Consider the following 15,266-nt stretch of genomic DNA (forward strand, 5'->3'; position numbering starts at 1 on the left):
CTGACCATATAGGGACCCTTGGCATGTGTGCTTACAGCCACCGCTGTAATCATGGTTTGATTTTAAGGCTGACAATGGGGGTGTTGCCCACAAATGTTGCCCGCAAGCGTGAGCCACTTCAGGGACCTCGGTGGGTTCACAGTAGATCAAAAAACAGACCAAAACCATTGCAGACACCACTTCTGGAGCAGGCCACTTAGGATGGCTGGACCAAGGACAGCTGTGTTTACACCACAAAAAAAGAACTAAGCGGGGTAAAAAAATCAAAGGAATAGTTACAAAGAATTTACCACTGTTAACACAATTAAACATTATTAAAACGCTTGAAATAAGTAAATAGGTTTATAGATCTCATACATGGACAATGGTTGTTTCTTGCTGGTTATGTATAATTAGTTTGTCTTTCATATGATCTCTGAGATATGACGTGTTCTTAGCTTTCCTACAACGATATTGCCACCATACACCAATATCTCAAATTGTTTATCTTTATCATCCGGAAACTAAAAAGGTAAATGAACACAATATTACAACCATAACAGGTCAGAGGATAAGTGCTGTTGTATAAGTTAATGAGCTGTGTGTAGGATGTCTATTGCATATAAGACATCAAACCGAACAGGGGTTCTGGCTGCTCAATGTGTGACATGCTTACCCCTACACACAACCTATTCACTTAGTTCAAATCACAACATTGAAGGTTGTAGGAACTACTATTAAACCATGCAAAGGTGTTTATTTAATTTTAGAATTGTCATGTTAGATGCGCATTTACCTGAAATGGGTCATCTTTCTAGTGATCCCCCATCAACCCCTAATCTAAATATAATTAACCCTTTGTGTGATAACTCCAAGTCTGCAGACCATTATTTCCACCAGCATGTTTAAACAAGCACAGACAAGGGCATCTGGAAGTTCGGATTGTCATTTGGACAACAAAATCCAAACATATCTTTGAGGCAGGGGATTCCAAAATACAAACAGTTTTGTATTTGTGCTATAATGTGAAAAGACATTTAAACGTGTATCATTTATGTGGGATAAATGTGAAACAAGCCTCATTGCCACAAAACTTTGTCAGACATTTATTTTCACACGCATGTACAAACGTAACCTGTGATCGTATTTTGATAGCTATCAGTGTGAAAGTTTTCCTTCACGGATACAGTCCTTTGTTTAAAAGTAACATGCTTTTAGACCTGCACACAGCGCTTGTTTCATTATATACATTATGGCACTAAGAATTATACAATTTAAAAATAAAGGCGCAAGCTGGTGGAAGTTGAATCAGTTTTAATGTATAAACTTTAGTAATCAAAGTTAATCAGTTTTTCACAGACCAACATACTGTACCTAGGCAGACAGTGTCAGGAGTAGATTGTAACTCAGGGGCTGCATCATTACCTGGAAGTCAGGCACCTTTAGAACTAGAAAGCCTGTAAAATGCGTAGGCCCTCCTTTAGAAAAAATATTTCCTGTTTTTACACCAAGAGTTGGTTGACAAAAAATCACTGTTTAACGACAAATCAGATGGCCAGAATGCAAAGCACTAAGACTGTTGACCACAGCTATTTTAGTCAATTTTAAAAACTTTTATAATGGCAATTTTAATTAATTTAATTTAATGTTCATTTTTGTCACTAGAGATAGTATAACACGTTTGGTTTTTGATAGGAGTAATATTAGTTACTTTTCGCAAAAAATGCATGAGATTGTCTGGTTACCGTTTTTCTGTTGTAGACCTACATTGGTGGTATTTGTTTTTATTTAAGCCAAATAAGTGCATTTCAGTTCAGTTACCATAAATGTGAACTGTTCTTTATTGTATTTTCAGTCAGCAACACATGCAGTCAAACCAAAAACAATAACAATACAGCTTACAGCGGTCCTTTAAGAAGCAACTGCTACTTTCCTTGAACACAAAGAAACCCTGAATATAACTGCTCCCATTGCGTGCTCGTCTTGATTAACTGGCTTGAATATAGAGCTTAATAAAGTCATAACAGAGATCCTGACAGGTACATAAACAGCTTGTTTAGTAACCTACTTTGGTGCAATAAAGCAAGGACTATTTATGTTTATAAACAAAACGTTTAAAATACTTTGACTGAATGTACACTTTGAAGCACTAAATTTGCATGCATATGAAAAATATTACAGTGTAATTGGTGCATAGCTATGTAATGTAAGTTCAGTTGCTTTTTTTTCACTCCTTATGTCTTCCGCAATGTTGCATGTATTGTAAGGATTACAATTTAGTATTTGCTATATCCAGTACATTATTAAAAGTTGTTTGGTTGTTATACAGTAATCCGTCATGTATCCACCTGTCACATATCTGCCCTAACCGTTTATCCGCCATGATCAAGCTCTCCAGCAACATTAGTTTATTAATAAACAGAGAAAATTAGTTCAGATATTGTAGATCCTACCAAAGTTTTCGTACACTGTGTTGTATGTGCTCCATGCTCTGCCATTGCTGGTAGTGTCATGTGAGCTGTTGAGTATGTTCTTGATAAGTAAATCCTGTTCGCCTGCAGGGCTTATCAACTTCAACCTCCGTCTCGATCTGAATGCACGCATCCACACGGCAGATCTGTCACAAGCATTAATACCCTGTATCTTTCTAAACAATGGATTTAGGGGAGCTCCCTAATAAAAGCTGAATCTCAAAACAATAATTATGTGAATATAGTAGTTACAGCTGTGTATAATGGTATTTACGGTTTACTGTACTACAAAGATTTTAAAAACTTGTTTGACACATTTAATAAATTAATTACTAGACATATAGTTAAAAAGTAAACAACCAACGACTGTTTCGCAGGGCAAGACAAGAGAAATAAATATAACCAGCAATATAATGCGCTACTTTTTTTTTTAATTATGTAAGGAGTATGGACATGTTTATTTTTTTCTGGTGCTCAAGTGTAAACAGCTGGCTTAAATTATACGAATATTTTAATCTGATCCAGTTGTAAGTGTAACACACAGTTGTCTATAAAAAAAAAAAATTTGGTCACAGTTATTGTAACCGCCAACCTTTGTCGCCACCTTTCCTCAGTACTGCCTGTCTGGTCATCCCACACTGCCCTGCAATGTCCTCAAGTTCAAGTCGACGACCATCATGCTGGACTGTGGGCTAGATATGACCTCGGCCCTGAATTTCCTACCGCTGCCTTTGGTGCACAGGTAAGGAACAACAGAAAATATATTGCAAAGGATTGACATTACTTGACCTCCTTTTTAACTAGACACATTTTAGTTTTAGTTTTTTCTATTCTGTATCTGACTAAAAAATGCCACATTGTAACAAACTTCCTTAGTATTACTACTTAACACTTAGGACTTAAACGTATACCGATTCCATAATAAAACGTTCAATGTTTACGATGCAACAAGTAATAAGTTACAGTGTTATAAGGGATTTAAAGGAGACTTGGAGTATGCTTAACCAGAAACTGTTTATTATAGGTCATTCTGGAAGGGGAATAGGGTATAGGAACCATATGAGAATAGACATAACATCATTATATCAGCCAATTATCAAAACACTTGCACAGCAAAAGCACATTATGCATAAAGTGTAAATTAGTTTAACCAGCAATTGGCAATAAAGTGTAAGCATGTAAAATTATTCAACACAACGGTATATCACAGAACACAAACCATATGCCTACCTTACTTTCTGGTTCTTCCTACACACATACAACCTAGTACAATTTGGTTACCCATCAACAGTTAAGCTTAGTTTAGATAGCTCATCCACTGATCTTCCATCTGGCTCTGTTTTGGGCTAGTTTCTCCAGTTCTTTCTGGGAGTATGCAATCTCCTTCAGTTCTGCCTCTGTGGACCTCCACCAGCTGTTTCTTGGTCTTCCAGGTTTTCTTTTCCCTTGTAGGTTCCAACTCAGTGACTCAGCTGTTGATGGTTTTCTGTATGTATGTCCAATCCAACACAACGTTCTTCTCTTGATTTGTTTTTCTATGATTTCTTGTTGTGTTCTTTCCCAGAGATCTTCGTTCCTGATGGAATTTGGCCAACACATTCCTAAGATGGTTATGAGGCATTTATTTATGAAAGTTTTGCAGTTTGTTTTTTTATGCCTTTGTTGTCCTCCATGTTTCTGTTCCATACAACAGCACTGATTTTCCATTAATATTAAAAATGCAGAGCTTTGTTTTAGCTGAAATGTTTTTTGAGTTCCTGATAGGCTTAAGCATGATAAATGCTTTTCTTGCTTACCCTATTCTCATTTCAATGTATCTGTCTGATCCTCCATCCTTCCCTATTGTATTGTGCAAGGTATATTTGTATTTGGACTAGTTTTAAATTGTAATAATAAAATACCTTTTTTTGGATTCAAGTCATGTAGAACCCAACCTTTATCAAAATAATCAGACTAGGCAATGTTTCTAGGGAATTCAAAGGAACAAAGTTTTATTAGAAGTAAAACTAAATAAAGGAAAAATGAAAGGTGTAACAACTAAGCCTAAAATAATACAGAAAGGAAGAATTAACTAAACAGTACAGAAAAGGAAACATAAACGACGACACCCCACTCCCGCTGGTTGATCAGCGATCCAACGCAATCTATGGGAGATTCCCTTAAAGGTTACAACTGCATTCCTGACAACTATTTAAGATGAAGGTTAGTCTTAACAGGGGTATCTTTAGTAACACAAATATTTACTTTTGTTAATATTTCATAATCAAAGTAAAAATAAAAAACTGAAATATCTTTGCAAGCCACTGTGTGTGTGTGTGTGTGTGTGTGTGTATATATATATATATATATATATATATATATATATATATATATATATATATATATATATATATATATAATGTGTATATATAGTTTTGGTTCAGAAGGCAATTCTAACTCTTGCGAGATAGATGCTGTTTGCATCCAGACAACCTATTGAGAATTATCTATTATCGAGACAACTAAATTTGGATTCTAGCTTCGAATGCAGAACGACAATTCTGTTGCTATTGCAGCGGCAGTAGTAGACCTCAGTGGAACTGCCTCAGGGTATCACGTTGCATAATTTACCACTACTAATATATGCGTATACCCCGAGTCAGAAGGTAGCAAAGGGCCCGCTATTTCCATTGCAATGCGTTCAAAAGGAGTGGAAATAATCGGCAGTGGAAACAAGGGGGCGTGGCGCCCATGACCCCGGTGCTGCTCGCTGGCAGGCTGGGCATGTGGCTACATATCTTGAAATATCAATATGAAGACCTACCCAATAGAATCAAGCCAAATTCCGCTACCTTGTCTTGTCGGCTCCGAGGTGCCCCGGAAAAGGGATATCATGCACCAGCCTCGTGACCTCAGTCCGACAAGACGGGGGAACCAATAATTGTGTTACAGGTTGTCCTGTGCCCGCGGCTAGGTTTAGCCTATACAGTTTCAATTTCGTCTGTCGTGCTCTGCACCGGGTTTTCCCATTTTATATGGGGGAAGTTGAAATCCCCCATTTAATATGGCTTCTCCTTTTCTGCACGCATTTCTAATCTCATTGTATATATAACAGATTATTTTGCTTGGTGCCTGAATTTGGCAGTCTATAACATGCCCCTATTATTATGCCCTTTTTAATTTTTGTCCATTATTCTGACCCATATTCACTCTGCGTTGTTTTTTTCTTCCAGATTTAACACCTGGGCTTCAAGACTATTTTTGATGTATAGCGCTATGCCTCTGCCTCTTTTATCCTGCCTGTCTTTCCTATACAGTGTATACCCACTAATATTATATTCGTCTCCATCACTCTCGGATAACCAACTTTCTGTAACACCTATCACATTGTAGTTACTTGTTAGTGCAGTAGCTTCAAATGCTAACATTTTGTTTCTGAGACTTCTAGCATTTAGATAAATACATTTAATGACCTATTTTTAACTGAGCTGTTGCCCTTGTTTTGATGTAGTCCTTTCTATTTTTTTTTATTTTTTTTATTTCTCCCCCCTTGGCTTTCTAGCTTAAATGCTTCTGAACCTCCTCGAGGATCCTTTCTCTGAGTAGATTGGTTCCCTTTTTATTTAAGTGCAGTCTGTCCCGCGTATATACATAGTTCTTGTTGTAAAATGTGGTCCAATGTTCAAGGAAGGTGAAGCCTTCCTGTGTGCACCACTATTTTAGCCATGCATTTAGATTATTTATTTCCAGCTGTACATATACTTTGCAAGGTGCCAGCAGTATCCCAGAAAATACCACAGTTTTGGTCTTGTCTTTTAATTTCCTTCCTAGAATTTGTTTTGCAGGGATTTTGGTCTGTCTCTTCCAATGCTGTTTGTACTGATGTGGGCAACTACTACAGAGTCGTCTCCTGTCCACATTCTCAGTGATATGTGTGACAAAGGCTTGTGGAAGGCAGCACACTGTTGTAGTAAAAGGGTCCAAACTGCAAACTGAACTTGCTGTGTTTCTCAATGTGGAGTCCCCAACAATCATGACCTCCCTTCTTTTTGCTGTCTAGCTGTCGGGTCCTAGATGTTGTTCCTTTTGTTCTCTTGATGTTGGTTTTGATGATCTAAATTTTGAAGTGGCTCAAATTTGTTGGTTGTTTTGGTTTCTGGTGGTTGTGTTTGAAGTTTCTTTTTTTTTTCCCTGCCTCTGCCTACCTGAACCCAGCTGTTTTGACCCTCTTCTATCTCCCTGGTGGCATTTAGTCTGTTAGGGGTTCAGACTTCCATGAATTGTGGGTGTGCCGACTCCTGTTACTGTTACATTTCCTGCAGCTCCATTTCTAGCATACTTACTAGTTTAAGCAAGCATATACGGTACCCTAACGTTAGAATCTAGTGCCATAGTGCCACATTTGCACCTGTGAGCGTTTTGCGCGCATGTAATGAACACTTAATCTCACAGCACATTAAATCTCACGGCAGTCCGTTTGAGCGTGGGGGCCTAATGCTGCCGCCTTGCTCGCTTTGCCTTAAGACCGGCCCTGGGGATATATCGCCCAGTTCAGTGGCTGGCAGACAGGTAGGATTTCAGTGTGCAGAGCCTTTGCTTTAGCTGTGAAAACCGTTTTTTTCAGTGTGAGACTACTTTTAAAACAGGAAATATTGAGAGAACTTGGAAAAATAAAGAATGGAATGTTTTAGAAGGCAATGAGGCAGCAAAAATCTTAATTTCATCGCTACCAAAGAAATAAAATAAAACAAGGCAACATATTAAATAGTATCTGAAGTCACTCTCCAGTGGGTTTATTAAGCATACACAAAGACAGAACTAATATCATGAACACTGGAAAAAATATGGACATGTTTTACAAAGAATGAGTGCAGAGAAGCCAACTTTGGGTGTGATAGTGAATGTTTCTGCATTTGTCATCTTGTAACACTATAGAAGTCTGTTGAAACATTTGTTACCATTTCATGTAATTTGTATCAGAAGCAGTAAATAACTGTAGAATTGAAATAACTAGCTTTTAGGTAGGCTGTAAAGCTAAACAAGTTCTTTGTAGACAGCTGTTTAATTTTCATCAGTACATTTGTTTTCAATGTAAATGCTGTACATGGTCATTTTCTTTTTTGTTAAAACAAACATTTAAGTTCTTTTGAAGTAAATTAAACAATGTTTGTAGGATACCACTCGCTACCCAACATTCAGAGTAGTAGTAGTAGTTTGAGTGTCTCTCGAGAGGCACCTGACCCCATGCCGTGATGTTCTTAAAGGGGGCTATTACTTCCACCCACCTGTGCCCACTTTTTTGGGGGCTGTGGAGCTTGTCCACTAATTTTTATTGTTATCTATGTATTTTTTATTTTGTCAATAAACAAAAAGACAGATTTTTAAAATGAAGTAGGTAGATTTTCCATGATAGTAATGTTATCGATTGTATAGGAGAAAAATATCATCTATCAAAAAATCATTTATCAGATATCACCCCCCAGCCGTCACACACACACACACACACACACTTTTAGAAAGGCTCCGGCGCCATGGCTATGGGTAACAGAGGTGTTTGGAATTCACCATCGTGCATATTATAACTAGATTTAATTAAATGTTTAATACAAGAGACTACAAGACAGAAGTATTTTACAAAAAGAGATATTACACAATGCAGTATTATCGGTGGTTGTGATATAATTATTTACACTTAAACCACTGTGCTTACTATTAATGGTTTAATTGTTTAGTAATTTACTTGTATTAGATTATTAAAATATACAGAAATGCGCATCCCTAATTCATGTGTTAACAACGGACTAACGGTGGAACTGTGTTAGGTTGCTGTGGGACTGTTGGACTGTGCTGCTGAACCACTGTGTGGCTGTGCACGTGAAACACATGGGCTGCACCCGTGCTTATCAGTGTGCAGGAGTGCTATCTCCTAGTTACACAGACTGGTTATCGCATTGGTCTGTGGATCCAACTTGCACTAGGGTTGACCACTCTCAAAGTGTGGGTAAGGGGCCCTGGAGATTAATCAGTGCACCAACCGGGGGGGGGGGGGGGGGGGGGGGTAGGGGGTTCATGGCTACAGATTGTCTAAAGGTAATTCACATTGTTGAAATATTAATGGATTGTGGGATATAAAAGAGGCAGCCAATGAGCTCGCCAATGTTGAGGGATTCCAGTGAGTGGTGTATCGAGTTGCATGCCTGTATGATTACCTGCTGCCGAAATAAAGAACTTGCTGTTTCACGTCCTTCCTTCCTTCGCTAAAACACTACAATATGTTAATTAACATAGATAAATAGCCATAGGACCACGTGTATGTATGTGAGTTTCTATTATTGTTGTTTTTACTCTGCATGCAGCCCAAGACTAGCAAAGCTACCTGGATGGGTTTCAAAGGATGGAAACACTTTTTTGGAAAAGGTAATAGAAGTTCAAGGAACAGCTCTTTTTTAAATAAATTATCAATGTTATCATTGGTCCCCAAATATTTGTGCTGAATATCATTTTATTTATTTATTTATTTATTTTTCTTTATGGCTGTATGTAAATATATGAAATATGCTATCTCACATTCCTGTTTGGATCACTAACATTCTTCTTATGGATACCTTTCAGGAACTAAAGGAATGTGCGGGTCGGGTTTTTGTGGACTCCCTCCCAGAATTCTGTCTGCCAGAGGTAATTCTAAAGATTTAGGTGTGACTCCATGTAAAATTTGGCTACCACCCTGGTGAACCTTTCTTCTTCAATAGCAAAATAAATGCAGAACATTCAAATATAGAATTCTACATTTCTTGCAAAAGACGTTGCCTTGCAGAAGACGGAATTAGCTACAATTATTTTAATGGGGGGTATGGGGCAGCAAAATGTCAACATATGTCAGAGTTTTTTGGGGTTTTTTTAACTTCCATGTTTCTGCACTCATGCATACCTCAAAATTGTAATACAGTATCTACACAAAGCATTTAGTACATAATTGTAATAACCTTTTTTTTTATAGTATTAACTTCAGATTTGTCTGTGTCTATTGCCCCGTTTCCATTGCCTGCTGCTGCCAGCAATAGCTACTCGCAGCAACAAAACCGGGTGTTTTCACTGCTCTCCCAAGCGGCTGAGAGCAGCTATCTGGTCACCTCAAACTGACTACAAAGGAAGTGCATCATCACGTAGCCAGCAGGTGTGTGTAGAGAAGAAACCGACAGGGAAATCGCTACAATTGTGACTGATCTTCTTTCAAAGCATGGCTATTGCATTTTCTTATTGTTTTTTTGTATTCAATGAAAACAGAGAACTTTGTTCAATTGAACAATGTTCTTCCTGCTTTGGCACACAAGACAAAACTCAAGTCGCTTTGCTTTTTTTTTTTTTTTTTTCCCAATTCATGATAAACACAATGACAAAATCTAGCTGTTTATTTGGCTGTGTTGTCCTTCTTAACCAGATTCATTTTTATTTGTAATGACCTTTTGCTTATTTATTTGTTACCACGGTTTCTTTAAAACAAAATGCAATATGATCCCACAATCCCCCAGTGACCTTTGACACACGGCAACAATTTTCAAGGTTGGCCAGGTTTAGGGGCTGAAAAAGCACTGAAATGCTCTTTTGATTTTGGAGTCTAGCTGTGGGCAACCATGTAGCACCAGGCAGTGGAAATGAGGCTTATGTCTTAGTAACTGTTGCAGTGAATGTGATGTCATTTGTTAAAAAAACGTATCCCATAAAAATGATTTGTCGTTGTCATGATGATGTATTTATTTTTTAGTTGAGACACCTTATTGACTGCACTATTGATATTTACTGGAAACCTGCTATTTTTATGTTGTTGTACTTTTGTTTTTACTATACTACATTAACCATTACCATTATAGTATATTTTCTTACTTAATAGTTGCAACTTCGGTTTTCTTAATTTTTGTATGTAACTGTAAAGCTAGATTTAGTATACTTTGGGCCCAATTCAACTTTTAGCTGGGGAAAAAGCATTTTAGAAAAATATAAGTTAATGCAATAAGCACTTTTATTTTGAGATGTTACTGATCTCTATGTTTTAATGTGTGAATTTATAGAATTGGGCCCTTGAGACAATGGGGTCTGGCATTGACACTGTTGATGTTTTTCTGCACTTGCTCACAGAGGGAGTTACTGGATCTGTCCACCATTGACGTAATCCTAATTTCCAACTACCACTGCATGATGGCTCTGCCATACATCACAGAGCACACTGGATTCACTGGCACCGTGTACGCCACAGAGCCCACTCTGCAGATAGGAAGGTGGGGAAAAGTTGTAGCTTGTTCTGCCTTGGTATTCTTTGATCACAGTCATAAAGTCACAATTATTCTTGCTTTGTTTGTGAAATACAGCAAGACCATAGATGAATCAGTAAACCACAGTCAAGTTTTAATATTGAGTGCTGTGAAATATAAACAGTACTACTGTACAATGTTCTTTCTCCACAAAATGGTTGATTACTGTACAGGTGATATTTAATGAAGTATTAAGGCACCACAGGGGATGGCTTGACATGATCAAACCCCACGCTTAAGGCATTAAGACGTGACGTAAAGTGGAGTACCTTTAACCCTTAAGTGTGCAGTTATATCATGTCAACCCACCCCCTGGAGTGCCTTAATGCTATTATAAAATCGTTAGATTTATTTACTTTTTAAATTAATACAGTAATGGGATTGCTTTATAAGTGTCAGTCTTGTAGTAAGCCTGTATGTGCTGAGGCCAAGCAGCTCTATTGTATTATGCTGATTTTGCCTAAATCAACATTTTTATTTTGTCTGCTCACAGGCTGCTTATGGAAGAGCTTGTGAATTTTATTGAGAGGGTTCCAAAGGCTCAGTCCGCCACGTGTTGGAAGAACAAGGAAATACAAAGGTAGGTAATTACCAACTAGTTTTTAGTGCCAGTAAATGAAAGCTGCACAATAATAAATCTGAATAAACCAAAAAACAGAGGTGATTCTGTAATTAACCTCATTAACCTCATTAACATTAACCCTTTGATTTCTGGCTGATTTTACATACCTCAATTGCTTTATCTAAGTAACATTTGGTAGTCCCAAGATACGTGCTGATAAGGGTCTGTGAAACCAGTCAATACAATTTTACTTCATTTCCACATTTGGTCATGCATTATTTCTGAGAAAATGATACATAGAATGATAATTTTAAAAATCTGTTTTAGATACAAAATGTTTGAAACTTTTCTTTAAACAGGCATTGTGAATGTGGCATATCTATTTGAAACAGTCCTAACTGGAATGCCTTTGGGAACAATCTGAATGGAATGCCTACACCAGTAGATGGCGCTATCGCATCACTGGTGCAAGCCCCAAAGGTAGCACTTAAATAAAGACGCTACCTGCCCGAATATTCAGTGCAGGGTTTCTGAAATTGTAGTTAAAGGCTTACTTAGCTGGTGCTTTCTCTGAATGCATTGTCTGGCACAGAAGTAATTGTTAGATTTGGTGGTGAAAGTGATTTGTATAATTCTACCCTTTTCGAGTGATTTGTATAGTCCTACCCTTTCAAGTGATTTATAATTCTGCCCAACATCCAGATATTCTTGAAAATGACTCATCAGATTCTTGTATACACAATGGTGACGGAGGATTTGATGTTCCACCTTATTTTGAATTTGACAATGGAGATGTTCCACTTTTCCAAGGCACTAGTGTTACAAAGGCACAATCGGTTATGTTGATAAATGCACTCCTGTTGTGACATCGCTTAACTAAGGAGGCTACAGCTGATCTTTTAAAATGAATTGAACTCATGTTCCCTGGTGTGTTTCCACCTTGTGTGGGGAAAAAAAAAAATGCGATATTCACTTTTATTGCAAAATATGTCTTCTACCAGTTGTCCCGATTTTTATAGTTCAGACTTGCAACTTCATGATTGTATGGAAACGTGATTTTTTCATGTCTCTACCTATAGAAAGACAGCTTCAGGGTTTTTTACAATTCACTGAAGCAACTCAACTCATCATAAATGATCATCGTAGTGATGCAGTAATGATGTTTATAATGGGTTATGTTTTGAAAATCTGGTACAAATTTTATTTGACAGGAATGACTTCACTGATTTGTTTTGTTCTGTTTGGCCAATTCAGTTTCATATAAATGAAATTTCCACAGATTTGCATAGGAAACGCACCTTTTTAGCATCTTTGTGGTTGGGCAGTTCTAAGCCACACAATGAAACACAAATTAGGCAGTGAAGGGTTTATATGAAAAAAAAATCCTTTTCCTCAGAATGATTTGTTGAGTATCCAGTAATCTGTACATGTGATGTATTGTTTTCATTGGTCGATGTTGGTTTATTCTGTTTATGCCATCCTTCAAATGGAAATTAATTTTTCAGAACTAGGTGCGACCGAGCAAAATCTCGAGTCTTTTGTCAAATTAAGTCAGATGTTCTATGGAAAGGAACACAGGTCCTTTCATGTGCACCTTTTGTTGCACATTTGTCGAAGTGTCCATAATTGGGGACCTCTTTGGGCATGGTCTACTGTTGTTCATGCATCTACTGTTGTTCTGTCATGGTGCCAAAGGAGTACCTATGCACATATTTAAAAATGTTTGCCTGTTGAGAGATTTACAATATAATAGTCACGTTAATTTTTTAAATGCCAGTCAACAATGCATACATTTAATGAAGTAGTTTATTCCTAAGCACAATTTGGCAAATTTGACACAAATTAAATGTTTTATTTGACCTAGCCATTTTCCCATTTCTCGTCGGCTAGTGGCTGAATCATTCTTATTAACTGTGTTTATCAGAAATACTTTAGAGTATGATTGAATCTGTGTGATGTAGATTATTCATCAATAAGCTATGCAAGGCAGATGGGAGGCAAATTATGCAGTATGTTTTCATGGAAGATTTGCTGTCTTACAGGTCCGCTTTCTAGATAGAACAGAGGTTGTTGTCCTTAAGCTTTTACAGGTTGTAAAGAAATTCAGTGGAAGATGGTAAAAATGTTCCATAAAATGTCCATTATGTGAAGTGGAAGATATTGATGAGTTTCACCTTTGGATTTAGGTAAATGTGTCTTAATGAAGATGAATGAAACTTTGGATATTTGTCCAATGCTAAATTCTGAGAGTGACTAGGCCTTTTTTTAATGTTTTATTTATTGATTTATTTTTAATATCAGCTTCACCCAGTGTCACATGCGTGAAACATAAACACAGTTTATGCAAATAGCAACTTGCTCTGTGAAAGAAAATGTGAGCTTCACAATGTAGCCAACTAGTGTCACTTAAAATATACTACTCAACTTTTGCTGAGGGTCAAACTTTTTGGTTAAATTAAAAACATTACTGGTTCATTAAATTCCTCTTTGATATTGACAGCCAGTTATTCTTTTCACCTGTCGGCACACAATGCATGTGTTTTGTTGAACTCTGTGCATGAGGTTGGGGTACAAATGGCATGCCTTTGCATTTTCAATTTTGAAAGCAAATTGGTGTACCCACAAAATGTGATACATGTGAGAGTGCTTGGTTAAAACTGTCATAGTTTTAAGTGTAATGGCTCAGAGACAAATAAGACATCTGTTAAGTAATGAGGACAACATAGACAGGGGCAATGTTATGCCGCTCAGTTATTGAATGTGTCCCAAAGTGTGGTATCCTGTATGCGAGTCGGTACTAAACTAGTGGCACTGTTAGGAGGCAACATGGTGTGGGGTGCAGAAGAGTCACAACTCCTTGAGAAGATCACCATATTCCAATTGAGTCATGTTGGCGACCTTTCATGAACACTACCCACTTGAGAAATGACCTTCAGAATGTAACAGGGATTATAATTTCTACATAGATGGCTTCATGGGGCTATTATGAGGTCGGCATCATAGAGAACACAGTAGAAAATGGAGGAGGTTCTGTCATGGCTTGAACAGGAAGTAATTGAAAAGGTGAATTGGCCAGTGAGATTTTCTAATCTGAACCCTATTGAGCATGCTTGGGACATGCTAAAGAGAGTTATAGCAGCCCATCCAGTACAACCAAGCACTCTGCAAGAGCTCCAGGACACCCTTATCCAAGAATGGGCCCAGCTCCAACAACAACGTGTACAGTGTCTGATTAGTGGGATGGGTGGGCATTGTTAAGGTGGCATATTGTCTCATGGCAAGTGATGAACATGTTAAAAAACACAGGCAGTGACTCTTTTTATTAACTTTTTATTTTTATTATGCATCATTGTTCACAGTATATTAATACAATCAGCCATTCAATAAATGTCACAGTATGAAACTCCTTTTTGTTGAACCAGTTTTCTTTTTTCTGAGGGGGGAGTGGCTGTGTAAATCTGTTATGCCCTTAGTGGACTTTTTTTGTAATTCTATTTAATATGCCCATTTGTTCCAGTAACATCTGTTTCCATTGTGTTTCCAGAAACATAGGAAGAACAGGTTTATATAGATTTCAGTGTGTTAGCAAACATCATTCTGTGATGTCCTACTTTGCAAAGCATGCTGTCCCATTATAACTGAATCGCCAGATAATGTGGCAGGGGATTTTCATGCAAAAAATTGCAGATTGTTACTTTTTTAAACAGTAACGGTCTTTTTAGTTCTTCACAAACAAAGTAGAACACTTGAATTAAATAAATCAAGTGTTTTTCTATAAAGTTTGACTTTACTGTGGTAAAACTCTAGGAAACAAAGTCTAGTAGACAAATATTTTGGTGGAAGTTTTTATCAATGTCTTTATTGTTGCAACCAGTAAAGACATTAATAAAGCCTACTATATATGAAATATGTGTACTTGACTTTTTTTCTTCCACTTATGCTACTGATTTACTGTTTATAGTTATGGAT

General features: G+C 37.3%; 1 protein-coding gene across 1 annotated transcript in view; it reads left to right on the top strand.

Moving 5' to 3' along the window:
• ints9 (integrator complex subunit 9) overlaps positions 1–15,266 on the top strand; it is a 73,310-nt gene that overhangs the window by 1,650 nt on the left and 56,394 nt on the right. The window contains exons 2-6 of the mRNA XM_041250704.1: positions 3,065–3,192; positions 8,786–8,846; positions 9,042–9,104; positions 10,563–10,702; positions 11,229–11,315. Coding sequence (XP_041106638.1) covers positions 3,065–3,192; positions 8,786–8,846; positions 9,042–9,104; positions 10,563–10,702; positions 11,229–11,315 — 479 coding nt within the window. The remainder of the gene's footprint in view (positions 1–3,064; positions 3,193–8,785; positions 8,847–9,041; positions 9,105–10,562; positions 10,703–11,228; positions 11,316–15,266) is intronic.

The sequence above is a fragment of the Polyodon spathula genome, chromosome 5 (genome assembly GCF_017654505.1).
Source record: "Polyodon spathula isolate WHYD16114869_AA chromosome 5, ASM1765450v1, whole genome shotgun sequence".
NCBI lineage: Eukaryota > Metazoa > Chordata > Actinopteri > Acipenseriformes > Polyodontidae > Polyodon > Polyodon spathula.